Genomic DNA, 15,610 nt, shown 5'->3' with positions numbered 1-15,610 from the left:
TTAATAAACTGGGACCCAAAATATTAATAATATGCTGGCCTGACATTTTCCCAGCCCAACTCCTCTTGCTTTGCAGAGAAGCGCTGGTTTGTGCCAAGGGTGTTTCTGGCGCTGTGTACAGATGCTGGAGAACTCTCTGGAGAAGAGGCTGTTGTACCTTGTCATGTCAACAATACCGGGTTTGTCTTACTCCATTATTTAAAGGTCTTTGTTGTAGCCCATTCCGTATTTTCCCCATGAACTTGTGAGGTTAAGACGCTGTGAAATAAACACTGTTTTGATACATGTTTTGTAACCAAACGTGTTCTTTTGGAGTGTTTTTTATGTGCACTGGGGTGGGTTGGGAATGACCCATTTGAGAGCAGTGTAGGGGAAAGGGACCTGGGGGGCCTGGCGGCCAGAAAGGCCAATGGCACCTTGGGGTGTATTACTCTGTATTACTGCTCTGCCCTGGTGAGATCGCATCTAGAATATTGTGTCCAGCTGTGGCCCCTCAGTTCCAGCAGGACAGGGAACTGCTGGAGAGAGTCCAGCGCAGGGCAACAAAGATGCTGAAGGGAGTGGAGCATCTCCCGTGTGAGGAAAGGCTGAGGGAGCTGGGGCTCTGGAGCTGGACAAGAGGACACTGAGGGGGGACTCATTCATGTTTACAAATACATAAAGTGTGAGTGTCAGGAGGATGGAGCCAGGCTCTTCTCGGTGACAGCCAATAATAGGACAAGGGGCAACGGGTTCAAACTGCAACACGGGAGGTTCCGCTTAAATTTGAGATGAAACTCCTTCCCGGTGAGGGTGTCAGAGCCTGGCCCAGGCTGCCCAGGGGGGCTGTGGAGTCTCCTTCTGTGCAGACATTCCAACCCGCCTGGACACCTTCCTGTGTAACCTCATCTGGGTGTTCCTGCTCCATGGGGGGATTGCACTGGGTGAGCTTTCCAGGGCCCTTCAACCCCTGACATTGTGAGTCCCCTCACGTTCATGGAGCCACGGCCGCCCCGTCACTAACGGCGACCCCGGGGCGGATGGGCTTGGGCCCCCCTTCCGAACTCCCCGGCCGGCGGGACGAGGCCGAGCGGCGGCGCCGATGCCGCTCCCGGAGGGGCGGGGGCTGGAGGAGCCATGGAGACCGTTTAACGGACACTTAACGGCCGCGCTGCCGCCCTGTGACATCGCCGCGGCACGCCGGAAGCGCTCCCCTCCCTCGTGACGTATTTCCGCTTCCGCCGCCGCTCATCCTTTTCCGCCGCCGCACACGCGAGGTAGGAGCGCGGTCGTGTCGCTGCTGTGGGGGGAGCGACTGGGGCGGCCCCAGCGGTGCCGCGGGGCGGGGGAGGCGCCCTCCTCGGTTCCCTCCTCGGTTCCCTCCTCGGTTCCCTCCTCGGTTCCCAGGCTGCCCTGAGGCCGGGGAATGGGGCGGCGTGTCCCGGGCTGGGCCCGCTCGCCGCGGGGCGGGTTCCCGTAGGGGCCGGCCCTTGAGCTCGGCCTTGTCACTTGCAGGAGTTACCGCTCGGCGCCGGTGCCTCAGCAGCGAGATGCAGAACGACGCCGGGGAGTTCGTGGACCTCTACGTGCCGCGGAAATGGTGAGCGGCTTCCTGAGCGGGCGGCGAGTTTGCAGCATCTGTACCCGGGACACAAGGCCCTGACGATCTGTGCCAGAGCCTCTTTTTTCTGTAGTAGTGAAGAGAAGCTGCCAAATAAATATAAGTATTACATATACGTATAAAAAGTATAAGTATACCTTGGTTAAGTTGAATCCTTTGTTCAGTTTTGGGTCCCTCACCATAAGAAGGACATTGAAATACTAAGAGAGTGCAGAGGAGGTGACAAAGCTGGTGAGGGGCTGGAGCACAAGTGTGATGGGAGCGGCTGAGGGACTTGGGGGGTTCAGCTGGAGAACAGGAGCTGAGGGGAGACCTTCTGATCTCTGAACTGCCTGAAAGGAGCTTGGAGCCAGGGGGGTCGGGCTCTGCTCCCCAGGAACAAGGGACAGGATGAGAGGAAACGGCCTCAAGTTGCACCAGGGGAGGTTGAGGTTGGATATTGGGAAAAAATTCTTTACCAAAAGGGCTGTCGGGCATTGGAACAGGCTGCCCAGAGCAGTACTGGAGTCACCATCCCTGGAGGGGTTTAAAAGGTGCTCAGGTGTTCTTAGGGACATGGTTTAGTGCTAGAGTTGGGCTATGCTTGTACTTGGTAATCCTGAAGGTCTCTTCCAACCAAAATGATTCAGTGGCAGCTCCTCTAGGGTTTGTTTCAGAAGCAAACGAACACTTCTGTGCTACAAGCTCATAGTGACCCTCTTGAGCGATGACTTATTGCTGTGGTAGCACATCTTAAGTACAATTTTGAGATTACAGCAAATGGAGAGCGAGGAACTTTTTGTAAATGTGTGTGTTAAAAAGTCACTGGAAAATAAATCATTTGGATGTATTTTATTAGATTCAAGTCAAATATTTTTTGCAACCTGTGATTTCTAAGATTTTCCAACTGCTGCTCCCAATGAAAAGCACAGAAACTGCATTCTCATTAATGACCTTAGTTGCTGTATTTCCTTGCACTTTATAGAAGAAAAACTTGATATTTTGTGTGTTAAAGGACTGTGCTGCTGTGTGCACTGTATAGGGGTGAACTGGGCACATGGAAACCAAAGTGAAGGGATATTTGGCAGCTTAGCCTGATACTACCAAGTGACAGTCTCATTTAAATCTACTTAAAACTGCATTTAAATTTGTTGAGCTCTGAAAGCTTAAACTGTTCTCTAAACTTCTTGCACAGCTTTAATTAGCTGCTGTAGATTTGACTTTGTTTAAATATATCTTGTGATTTTATTCTTTAGCTCTGCTAGCAACCGAATAATTGGTGCTAAGGATCATGCTTCTATCCAGATAAACATTTCTGAGGTAAGTTCTGTAACAGAACTGTGTGATGAGAGAGCCAGCCACACTTTTAAACTTTTGATAGAGGTTAAGAAACAGAGGGAACTGCACAAAGCTCTGCTTCACTGTTTGATTAAACACAACTTCCGAACACTAGACATTTAGTTATGAATTAGAGAGTTCCTTGTCCAGAAGGAAAGAAGAAATGTTTGCTTCTGGCTGATTCTTATTCCTTGTACCTTCACCTGTCTAAAAAAGAACCGCTCTTCAGTCTGTCCCTGTGCACCCTCCTTTTTAATTTTGTATTTTTGTTGATATTCTTCGTGCTTTTTTCTAGTTTGTCCAAACTTTAAGATACAGTTTCCAGCGCAGAACTCTACTTCTTTTCCTCTTTGCTTAACTAAAATGCCATCTTCCGTGTTCTGCTTTAATCATTCCTGTTAATACTTGACACTGCTGCTCTTGAGAGGTGACAAATGAAATTGCTTGTGTGTTTTGTGTGCAGCGTTATCGTTTGATTAATTCAGTGCTTGGGGTGTTATATGCTTAGAATCTTCCCTGAGGCAGGCTGGCTATTTGCATCGACTTGGTATTCATGTATCTGGTTTTCTTTCTGTAACATAAGGAATTTGTTCTTGTCTGAGTTTAATTTCATCTTCTCATGGTAGAATTATTGCAGATCCCTCCGAGCTTAACAGATGTGCTGAGAAAGCCTTGACTCCTGCAGGATCCCAGCAAATGCACATGGGCTCCAGTTAATTTAAACTCCTTTTAGCATGCTTTTTTTCCCTTCATTTGTTTATTGGTATTAATCTTGCAGGAATTCTGTGCACACAATGTTCTTATCCTATGTGAGCTATATAGCTTGATTTATTTCTTCTTGAATAGGAGACCACAAGACTACATTCCCGTATTTTTAAACTGGATGTCTTGTGTTATCTGTCTGACTTAAAAAATAGTTTTTGAAGATACTGTTTGCAATTTCCTGTAAGTGATAAGGCAAATACTTTTCTTATTCACTGCTTCGTTCCTTCAGTGATGCCTATTTCTTACCTTCAAAGGATCAGAGATTAGCAGATCTTGAAAACAAACCCACATGGTATTACTGGCTTTACTACACTGTTTAATTTCACTATTTATATTGCTCAGTCTTTTTTTCTGTTAAATTTCTGAGCAACTGGAGAAAGTGAGATAATTTGTGTCTCTCAAGTTGGTTGTTTTTCTGCCCAACAAGACCATAGTTTTCCCTCCTTCACTTCAGTTTTCCATAACTCTGACCTTAAAAGAAACATTAAAAAAAATAACAAAGGCAGTAGGATCCCCAGGTAGACTTTATACTTCTCTAGTTTTTGAGAACTCAGATATTTTCTTCTTTTGGCTACCGTGTTCTACGATGTTCTTGTTATTCAGTTTTATAGCTGCACTATCTAATAAACGATAAATTCACTGTGAAAATATATTCTATAATCGTCTTTAACTTCAGTATTTTCCTTGAGGTTTGTAGTTTGCAGAATTTAACAAGCCATTTGCATCTTTGAGTGCTTGACAAATGTGATGTAAATATAAAATCTTGTGAGAATCTGTGTGGAGTAACTTAGTTGTCATTACAGGTTGACAAGGTAACAGGCAGAGTAAATGGCCAGTTCAAAACATACGCCATCTGTGGAGCAATTCGTAGAATGGTAAGTATTTTCTTGACATACAATATTATTGTGCTTCCTTTTATATTGATTAGTAAGTACTTTTTTAGATTTCTGTTTGGTCCTGAAACACATTCTGCCTTCAGCACATTCTGGAGGAAGCGCGTTTTGTGGGAATAATGAAGGCAGAGTGAAGATGGGAACAAATTCATTTGCAAGAATCTGTTTCTTCTGTTTTTTTTCCTCAATCCTTTGGTTTGTAGAATTACCTATGTTTATTTTTTTAATCACTGAAGGGCGTATGTGATTTTTTTTCTTATAAGAATGTACCAAGGTACTAATACCTATTTTTTTATAATTATTAGAGATGATGCTACCATGAATTAATTTTGTTCAACACGGTGTGAATCTTCCTAGAGTTCATCAGTAGTCTGCTTACCCAGCAGTATTATCTTGTTAATGCAAGTGCATATTCTATCAAGTTAAGACTATTTCTTATCCTAAATGACAACAAAGAATTTTAACAGCTTGTTTGGAAAACGCTGATCTGTGCGTACAAAACATAGTGATCTGTGGAAAGCATTGTGCATTTCCCTACCAGCATTAAACACTGCAGCTGTCTTTCTTTCTTATGTGTATCAGCAATTATTTGGTCACTTCAGAATCATCTTTTATTTTTTTTAAAGGGTGAATCAGATGACTCCATTCTGCGTCTGGCAAAAAATGATGGAATTGTTTCCAAGTATGTATGTTTATCTTATCCTCTCACTCTTGCAGGGGTAACTTCCATAGCCAAATCCAACTTTTAGGATTAAAATATATAGACTGTTTATAGGATGATTACACAGTTGGTCAAAAATATTTACTTGAGCTGTTGAAGCAAACTAATAACAATGTTTGTTTCATTTTCTTCTAGGAACTTCTAACCGAAGCAACTCGAATATGGAGCATCTGATGTAAAATAAAGAGTTCAAACCAACCTACATTGTGTTGTGTCTTTTGTTCAAGTTGTAAACATTGTTTGATTTAATGTAGCTAGTCTGAAAGGAGTTAGAAATGTGTGTCTTCAAAAGAAATACAGATTCTGATTGTGAATTCTTAAGACAAATTGGCTTGTAAAGCAGTACCAGAGTTGAAAATCAAGAATTTCAGCTTTACTCTTTAGTTCACTAATATCTTTCCTTCTGGATTTAAAAGGTTTTGCAAGTGCAGCTCAGCTTCTTTATGGGTCTGTAATGGAACATTTTGCAATGTAGCAATCTAATTTGGCTTGCTGCTTTTTCACTGGAAAAACTAAGGGGATTCTTTTGGTTATTATATCAAAGTGTAGTGCTTTTTCTGCTGGTAGAGGCTCACTGCCATTGACACACATTCTCTAAGCAAATTATTAAAACTGGAATTCATGGAAAAGACCAGAAATACTTCAGACTGATTGCCATATGAGACTCTTTAAAGTTTTACATTTTTACTCTTATATAAAAGACCTTGATGTTAAAATAGCAGGGAAATAATTTCAGGATAAATAACTACATTTGGCAATATTTTAGTAAATTACTTCGTAGTCCTTTGAGGGGTAGGTAGTCTTTCTACTGCCTGATATGTTATTTTTTTCAGCTATTGTGCTAGTGGGATTGAGAGAGGATGCAAGCAGTTCAACTGACTACACCTGCTGACGTTGCCTCTGTTGGTTCCATGTCTTGGGCTGATTTCTATCACTTCACACTTCTGGCCCGACACACAAGTTTTTATAATGTAGGTGGAAAGAGCTGCTTCAGAGTTTTACTGTTGTATGTCAGGTCTTTAGTGTTAATTGGAACTGGTTGTTTTTCTGATAATGGAAAGCTTCTGAGGCAGTGATTGTGAGAGAAAAATGTGATTTCTTGGCTCAGGCTACTCAAACCACAAGCTTTGCTGAGTTACTGCCAGGAGTTAACTTCAGATATCGGGTTAGAAAGAAGCTGGTGATCCTGCAGGGCTGAGAGCACAGATGGGCTGTCAAACACAAGCGTTTAAAAGATGTACAAACATCCTGACCTGGCAGTGCTGGATCCTGACACCTCGAACTTGCTCCTGCTTTGTGTGCCAGAAACACCAGAAACAAGTTGTTTCATGGCCTTTATGGGGTTTTTTTTGCTGTTGGGTTTTGTTCATTGTGCTTTGTTTTGTTTTTTCTTCCATGAGCTCTTCACATTCACCTTCGGTATCACCATGTTTGGACAGTGCAATGCTTAAGGTGCACTAGCTGTGCTAATGAACCTTTGGGATCTCATGCATCATTCCAGTGGGCCCAAGTGCTTTCAGCAGTATTAAGAATTTGTTGTCTTAACAACATTAAGCTCTATAGCAAAATCTCTCCAGAATTCTCTGTTTCCTATATTGTCTGCAGAAACTGAGAAACCGAATTGCAGTAGGTGTTAAGCAAGAAGCAACTGCTGCACTGAGATACAGGTGCGAGGAAGGGGAAAGAATATTCAAAGATACTTTTGTGTCTTAAAGCGTCTAGTTAAAATCGTTAGTACCTCTGTTGGGAAAAGAGATTTCTGATTTACTTTGGCTATAATTCCGCAAGGACTTCAATGCATAGTGGTGTCATGTCTCTGATTTTTCGTGTTGCAAGAGGGATTCTGGAAAAGGCTGGATCCTTCTGCTAGGTGCCGCTTCTGCCTTGGTAGATTTTGTTTGTGCACAGCATGTTGTCAGCTGGGGTTTGTCACTTCAGCAGAATGTATATATGATGTTGGTAATTTTAAAATATGCCAGCATTATATGACATGTATTGAAAACTTCCATTGACAGCTGCATTTTACCAATTATGTAATATCTACAACCATACACAGGCCGTCCTTCAGATCATGCATTCTGAAGAATTGCCGAGAAAGGTTATACGCAGATTACACTGTGTTCACTCCTGTGTGATCGTCCCTGGGATGACCTTTTTGCTTGTCTGTACCCAGATCTCTGCATAGTCCCTCTCTCAAAGTTTTCTCCGGTGATAGAAACTGTTCTGGTGATGCTTTCCTGTTTATACCATAAGCTGTCTCTGTGTAGAGCTGGTTTCCATGTGGCCTATTTCTGACTTGTTAGCAAGTTGCTGTGGGTACATGTGGGTGTGGGAAAAGCCTTGGGCTTCTCTCAGGAGAGCCTGGAACAGGGATGCTCTCGCCTCTGAACCAAGGAGGACGATGACTGAACTACCCAAGTGTAGGATCTTTCTCCTTATCTGCGTTTTTCTGACTTCTCAGACATGTCAAAATGCAGCGTATTTCTTTAGAAGGTCCTGTCTTGATACCATGAACATCTATTGAACCAAGGCATAGCAAATCAGGCCATCTTAATGTGTCACTGCAGTGTGCTGTGGTTTTCTAATTCGAATCATGTTTCTTTCAAGTCATTAAGTGAATTAGGATTTCAAGCGTAAGCCACTGTCTGGATATAAACTAAGAGATCTTTGGTTGCACGTTCTGTCTTCCCACTGATACCACTTGAATTTACTAGTTGTCCTCCAAACTGATAGAACTTTTAAAGATAAACTCCTGGATGTTTCAAGTAAGGAGGAACTCAGCTAAAAAGACCAAAAAAAGGCTTCATGTTGAATTCAATGTTGAACATAACACAGAAATACAGGGGAGATACCTTGTAAATACCACATTCAGGAAAAAAAATATGAACCCACACTTCAGTTTTGAGTTATGTTTTGGAAAGACAAATACAGTCTCCAAACTGGAGTGATTTCAGCTTGGCTTATGTCCAATCCTCATTACTTTCCTTTATACACAGTAAAGGGAGATAAGTTTTAATTGGACTTGATGTTTCTTTCTGACATATCTTAAATTAGCTGCTTCTGCCTTGGCATTAGGGTAGAACTTTAAATAAAACCAGTAACTGTTTACTGCTGATAAATGAGTGGTTTACCAAAGAGTTTAAATATTGTTGACTTGCTTCTAATCCCCTGGGACTCAGTTCATCCCTGTGGATTTCAGTGGAATTCCTCCATCAGGCAAAGGGAACTGACGGCTTAAAGTTCAAGATGAACTCACGGTCTCTCAGATGGCTTTTTAAGCAGTAAAACTCCATTGGTGTACAGCAAAACCAAATTAACAATTCCGTTTTGATTGAGTATTTAAGAATTACTTTGTAATCTAAAACTCTGCTTTGTAATTCTGCTTGCTGTTTTTCAGAATTTAAAAAAAAAAAAATGAAATAAATTACTTTTTCATTAGCTTCATGTCAAAATAAGCTTATGAAATGTTATGGTGCCATGTCGTGAAACCTCATTCAATGGGAAATGGGTCAGTGCTGTGCTAAAGGGCTCCTGAATTCACAGCCTTTGCCAGCAAGACTGTGCAGCACGTGAGGTCTTATAAAAGTTCCTGCAGAATCCTCGCAAGGCAGAACACGTGTCCCTTTAAAAATCCATGTTGAGTTGCATTTTCTAGTATTGTGATGTAAAATGTTCTTTGTTTCCCTGAGACAGGAATAGTTCAGATCTTCCAGAGCCATGAAAGGGAATGAACTGTACTCATACTGTACAAGATGGACAGAGTTGTCCTTACATGGTTACATTGCACCAAGTCATGAAATTCTTTCCTGTTACTTACGAGGACTTGGCAGGGGCATCCTGAAGACATCTGATTTCACTGGGGCTATTTTAGTGTCTTTGGCCAAAATTTTGCTGCTTGGGCAGAGCCTGTCTACTTAAAGCACCTTGTTCGTTGGTGGGAGCTTGTTGATGTCTCAATACCCATTTTGTTTCTTTTAAGCCTTGAGGTACTTTTAATGAACTGTGTGGTGTTGAAAAGCTGCTTTAGCCAATCTCAGCTGTGTGTTGGGATCAGAGGTCTGGGGTTAGCAGGCCACTGCATCTTCTGTTGTCAGAGGCACAGAATTGGCAGCGTTGATAACATCAGCTCTGCTTGCAAGGTGCCGAACAGGGAAAACGCTGCCAAGGCTGGGAGAAGACAAGGGGCAGCGTGTTTCCCTGCTGCACAAAGGAGCTCTGGGAATAAAGGAGAAGAGGAATAAAAAGGGCCAAAAATGGGAGGGTGGGTGGGTTTGCCTTCATGTGTATCCATTACCCCAGGAGTGTGGAGCAGAGCCTGTCCCACTAGTGCTCCCTGCAGAGAACAAGCCGGGATGGCATGTGAGGAGGAATATGGTTTATTTTCCTAAGGCATGCAGTGATGCTGAGGCTGCCGAAAGCCTACCTAGAGCTCTGAGCTGAGCTGTTACATTGGATTTGCCAGTGATTTTGTTTTTTCAGTTGGATATCAGGGAGAGCTGCCTGTTCCCACCTCCTGTTTTGTTCAGTTGCTGCCACTCTTAGTGCCACACAGCGATAAAAACACCTCTGCTGCAAATATTACTGTGAACGGGTTAAGCGAGGGTTTGATTTTAGTTAATTCATTGCTGACTGTTTGCGTTGACGCATCCCAGGGGAGGCAGCTTCCCCATATGTATGTTGGACTAATCAGCTGTGGAAAAAAACATAGGAAACTAATTAGGCATTTTTTTCCTGATGGGAAATACATTATTGTTTAATATTGTGCAGGAGTTCTTGGCTAAATTCTCAATAGGAACAGCAGATACTGAGATTTTAATAATTAAGAGCAATTACCCTGTTTCCCCAAAAATAAGACAGGGTTTTATACTAATTTTTGCTCCAAAACCTATTACTTTTTTACATGTATAGCTGCCTGGACACTATTTAAATTGACTTTTAAATTAACTGTGACTATGGCTTATTTTTTGAGTGGAGCTTCTATTTTGAGCATCCTCAAAGATCTTGAAAAAATCATGCTAGGACTTATTTTTGGGGTAGGTCTTATTTTAGGGGAAACAGGGTAATAAGGTCAGTGTTGAGGTTTTGTATGTATTGCGCCTTGCTTTTGTGTTGTGCTTCTCCCATGGCTGATCCCCACCAGCTTTGTAGAGACATCTGTGTATTTATCCTTGTTTCGCACCCAGGAAAGTGAGTTATGGCCATCCAAAGCCATCTGATAGCACCAGGATTGAAATGCAGATCATTGGAGCCCCAGACCTGTGTGTTTATTATCTGTTAACCCAGCACAGATGTTCTTCTGAGAAGATGAACAAAGATCCTGGCGCAGCAAGACCGGGCTTGCTGGACATCGATCGGGGATTATTGCAGGGATGGAGCTAAAAGTCACGCTTTGCATTTTGATGCATTTTGAGCTGATTGTAAACTGTGTGCTAGGACACACCATGTGCATCAAAATCGAGCTGTTTCATACCCAGGTCTCTTGTCTGGCTCTAAATGCAATAATATTTTTGCTGCTTTCACAGGGCACCGGAGTCCTGAGAAGCACCTTGATCCATCTGTTGCTGTGTACCAGAAGGGAATGTGCTGGCATCCTCATGGGGATCAAAGTGAATCAGAGCATTGCTCTCTCTCACGAGTTGCAGTGCCTGTCAGGTAAGTAAAGCCAAGCAAAAATGCTAAGGTACTGCATGTTTTATTTCAGAAAACAAAGCATTTAGCACAACTCTGCATGGAATGCTCTTTGAGCTGGGAAATGTGATAGTTCATGCTCTAGGCAAAGTGTTTCAAATGTCTGAGGCTGAATAAAAATAGCACTTCAAAACAAATTGGCTAGTGCGCTGGGGCGGTGGCAGAGGTCATTACTTGCAGCTTGTCCCTGCTTCATTCAGTTCTTTCCTCTACAAGGACTAGAAAGGCTGAGGATTTAATTCTGCCTTTGACTAGTTTGGTGCTAAAAGAAAGGGATTTACAAGCCTGATTTCTGTTCTGGCCAATGGAGCCGTGCTCGCAGCAAACTCCCTCCGCATTCCTGGGAAAATGGGGTCATTTGTGCTGGATGGCTCAGCCAGGCGCAGGAGCCAGATCTGTGACTCTGCAGCCCCCGGGCCAGCTGTGCTGAGGAAATAACAACCTTAAAAAGTCGATGCTGCAGTTCGCTGACTGCCCATGGGTCACTCTTGCTGCTGCCTTGTGTCTGCTCTCAAGTGCCTGGAACCATCGGTTCTGTACATCAGCTGGTCATCTCCAATTTGGAAGAGTTTCCAGGCAAGCTGACCAAATTCTGAGGAACTAAGACTGCCTGTACACAAAAATAAGTAAACAAAAGGAAGCTGATCACAGATGGTGCTGATTAAAACGCAAAGTACAACAGGCAGATTAAGGAAGCAGCTTCCAGGCTGCAAAGTGTGTTACCTGAGAGGGAACTTGATCATTGTAGCATGGAGTTCCCGTTCCTGGAAACATCTCTTTGGAGACCCTGCAGAAGGCCACGCTGCCAAGCCTTGGATCTTTTGATTGCAGAGGAAAATGATGTCTCAGCAGTCACCTCCTTGCCAAGTGATATGTGTCACCACATTAGGCACAAACCCTTTCATTTTTATTTATTTTTTATGATTTTTTTTTAATGTTCTCCCAAACGCTGCACTGGTTTCGGGAACCAGGGCTTTGGGGGTGTGGGACAGGTGCCAGTGTACCCATAATGACACTGTGGCCAACGTTTGCTTCTGATCTTGGCTGCTGAATGGTTGGTATCAAACCCGGCTTGTTCTTAAGGCCCTAGATGCAGAGTTTTTTATATTCAAGAATGCATTGTTTGTCAGGTATCTCTGTCGGCTTTAGTGTTCAAGCTGGTTTGAGACTATCCTGACAGCAAAGTCAATCCTTGCCTCAGCTTGAACCAGTGCTGACTCACTGCCCTAAGTCTTAATTCCATGAAAGCTTTAAATATCCAGGAAAGTCTCATACACATATATGTGTAACAACTTGCCATGTGTTTATGTAAAAATATAAAATTCTGTCACTTTACCAGAAATCTTGTGTCTTGTCCCTGGTCTGATACTCAACCCCTCATTGATTTCAGTGCCTTTAACAAAAAAGACCTCGTTTCTACTTCTGACAGTCAGGTTTGTTTTGAGCAAGACCAGTCGACTGCTACATCCTATACTAGAATTTACCCATCTCTAAAATGAATGTTATGAACAAATTAGGAAGCTTTGAATCAATTTGAAGAGTGTTCATAGAATACAATATGAGGCAGCATGGTTATTTGAATAACTGCTACACAAGGAATATATTCTTTAAAGAAGATCTGCTTGGTAGAGTTGAGAGAGAGGCGGGTGTCCTAATTTACTATTTTAACCACTGTTTTTATGATTTCTTCAGGGAATTTTTACACCATCCTGGACATGCAAATAAAATAATCCAGGTATCTTTTTTCTCTTTTTGAATCCAGTACCATTTATAGGGCTGTTTGAGCATTTTTTCTTCCTTAAGGAGGTGAGTATTGAGAGGAGGGTCTTATCAAAGTTGACTGCTGGAAATAGTGACTCTGATTTACAACACTCTGCAGCTTGAGATAGTGCCTCTGGTATTTGGGGACTCCAAATGGCAAAAAGCAACGCTCGTGGGGAGTCTGTTCTCAGTCACCCATTTCTTGTATCAGTAGTTGGGATTCAGGAGTCACAAATGGCACGAAGGACGGATCATTGTATAACCCGCTGCTACTCCAAGGCACATGGTTGTGGCTGCCACCTTTGGTCCTACTATTCTGTCCCAATCTAAAGACTTCTTGGATCTCTGAGGTCAATAGAGCCTTTAATGCAAATTCACAGAATACCATTAGACTTCAATTCCCATCTTCATGAATTTGCAAATGACAAAGCTCCAGCAAAGCTCTCCAGAAGTGCTCAGACCTGGGAACAGAACAAACCAAGAGAAATTCCAACAAAAGGGGGCGGCAGTAACTGATTCTACCTCCAGATAACAGTTGTTATCAGAGAAGCTCATAAATCCACCCAATTTAAACAGAGTGTCAGGCAGCATCCCGTTCTGCATTGTGTGTTGCCCCAAGGGATCTACAGCTGCTTGTTCTGAGCAACCACTTCCATTCTATCTTTTGGGTTCCCAAAAGTCATTACTTCCTGGAAAATGTTTGGGGGGGTGCTAGTTCTGTGTGGCCTTAGGGAGAAGGAGCAGAATGTGTTTCTGTTCCAATAAACAAGCTCAAACTACTGTTTGGCTGTCACTTGGGTGGATGGGAAATGCACTAATGAGTAAGACAACATATATTGGCAAAAATGACATATCAGAAATATGGGGGTTGTTTAAATGTTGACTTTGGGATCTGATTTTCTAATCATAAATGTCTGTTGGAATAAGAAAAGTCTTCATTAAGACACAGTACCAGTGTCTCTCCTGGGATTTGTAATCAGACACCTAACAGCCCCATGCTCCTTGAAGCATGAACACATGGACAGCATCACCTTCCTGTGTCATTGTCACCCTTTCGGTGTTATCAGTGCAGATGCAGAGCTGCCCTGCTCCTTGGCAGATGAAGATTACTTGAGGAGAAGGACATGAGTCCACACCATGGCAATCTATGTGTCTTAATTCTGTGTTTGCCTCAAGCATTTGTATTGAGGTATCATGGCTCAATAAAAATGAGACAGATGTTTGGGATAAAATTCGTATTTAGTGCTTGGAAAAAAAAAAAAGCAAGCAAAACACACAGCTTTCTTATGGAAAACTGTGGATTTATGGTTAAAGAATGATGTAGATGTGAGCAGTATTGAGATCTGGAGGGAGGTACTGCTGCCTGCTGGAAGGGATTGGCAAGGGAGAGGTTTTGTGTATCTATACACTATGTAGGACCCAGATGTCCGGATCACTGCACAAGCACTGCACGTGTTCTTTGTAAATCATGGGTGATCACAGCTGGATGTGCATTTTCTAACCAGCAGCACCACATTCATCTGCACTGTCTGGTAGTGATTAATTTTGAAAAGAAGTAGTTCCTCCCTATCTCCTCATTTGAAATGACCTGAGCAGAAACAGCGTAGTCACTTGCACTGAACACACGGCTGGAATCCTTTTGGTGAAGTCCAAGACACAGCACAGCTTCCTCTGCACGTTTCCAAAGGGCCTGGCTGCCCCAGGGCAGCCCTGACCGTCTGATCACCATTGTAGTGAAATTACAGAAGCAATTTTATTTGTTCCGGTTGGCTTTAATTGAACACCTGGGCTAATAACAGCGAGATTCCCAAGGTTGGCATCAGAGTCGGGAAGGAAAAGGAGTCGTTTTGGAGTCCTTCCTTAATCCCAGCTTCTTTGTTAGGAATGTCGGTGTTATTTAATTGACTGTTAAATCCTAACCACATGAGCACCCTCGCCGAGTGTAATCTCCTGTGATAAATTGCCCAATACTTGTGCCAGAGGCCCATTCTGGTCTCCAGCCTTTGTGAAACTGAGAGTTCCCCGTGATCACGGCTGATTTTTGGAGAGGGAACAAGGGAAGAATGAATCTTATTTCAGTTTAAATTGATTTAAAAAGACAGATTTGGATAAAGGTGCCATTCTCTAGTCTACTTGAGGTCTTTGTAGATGTAACTGTTTTTCCCATGTTTTTCAGCAAATGCTTTTGGGATCCAGGTCTTCTCAGCTGACAAGGTGGTAGAACCAGCCCTTAGGGAGGAGCAACCAGGGAATTGCACAAGTTTCATCTCACAGGCAGGAGGGAGAGAAGGAAATGGGCTGGTGGAGGTTCGGTAGGGACTAGTTATCTGTTGGAAGTGGCCTGCACACAGATCTCTAGGATCAGGGAAGAGAACTTGAAGGTGGAAATGGTAATTAGGTCCAAACTGAGCACAAAAGAAGAGAATGGGAGGGAAGACGTGTAAACCTTCAAGTAAACATTTCTTGTCCTACAGTCCTCTAATATTTCCCAACTTGATTCTGGTTATTCTCCTTCATCAGAGATTTCACGCTATGTCTTGGGATCTCTGAGAGCAGCCAGAGCCAGAAAGGCAGGCCAGTCTCAGAGCAAAGTGCTGGCAGCCCTGAGGAGCACAGGTGCTTGCACAGAGCAAGTGAGCAGGGGACAGCACATGAATTCTGGGATGTCACCACTGGTCCTGTGTCCCACAAACCCTGGGAATTAGGAAGGTGGCAGCATCTGTGAGCTGCACACCAGAAAGTTCTCTGACCTCAGACCCCCACATTTGGAAGAGGGACAGAATCCATTTGCCCTCAGATGCAGATTTCCATCTCACTGTGAAGCCACCTACATTTATACCCAGCTGAGAGGGCAGGTTTAGCTTT

General features: G+C 43.2%; 1 protein-coding gene across 1 annotated transcript; it reads left to right on the top strand.

Annotated features, from left to right (window-relative positions):
• The first annotated feature begins 1,225 nt into the window (after positions 1-1,225).
• On the top strand, positions 1,226-5,494 carry RPS21 (ribosomal protein S21). Its single transcript, XM_080354519.1, has 6 exons — positions 1,226-1,256; positions 1,495-1,579; positions 2,836-2,899; positions 4,486-4,557; positions 5,202-5,257; positions 5,432-5,494. Exons 2-6 carry the CDS (start codon positions 1,530-1,532, stop codon positions 5,439-5,441), a joined length of 252 nt encoding a protein of 83 aa, XP_080210645.1. The 5' UTR covers positions 1,226-1,256; positions 1,495-1,529; the 3' UTR covers positions 5,442-5,494.
• The last annotated feature ends 10,116 nt before the right edge of the window (positions 5,495-15,610 follow it).

This window comes from Nesoenas mayeri (assembly GCF_963082525.1).
Source record: "Nesoenas mayeri genome assembly, chromosome: 16".
Taxonomy (NCBI): Eukaryota; Metazoa; Chordata; class Aves; order Columbiformes; family Columbidae; genus Nesoenas; species Nesoenas mayeri.
This window is presented reverse-complemented; position numbering and strand designations above follow the sequence as displayed.

Excerpts from the sequence above, each read along its gene's own strand:
- RPS21 (XM_080354519.1), top strand. The coding sequence starts at position 1,530 with ATGCAGAACGACGCCGGGGAGTTCGTGGACCTCTACGTGCCGCGGAAA. Across the intron at positions 1,580-2,835 it reads CTCTACGTGCCGCGGAAATG|CTCTGCTAGCAACCGAATAA; the intron begins GTGAGCGGCTTC and ends TTTATTCTTTAG. Across the intron at positions 2,900-4,485 it reads TCCAGATAAACATTTCTGAG|GTTGACAAGGTAACAGGCAG; the intron begins GTAAGTTCTGTA and ends TTGTCATTACAG.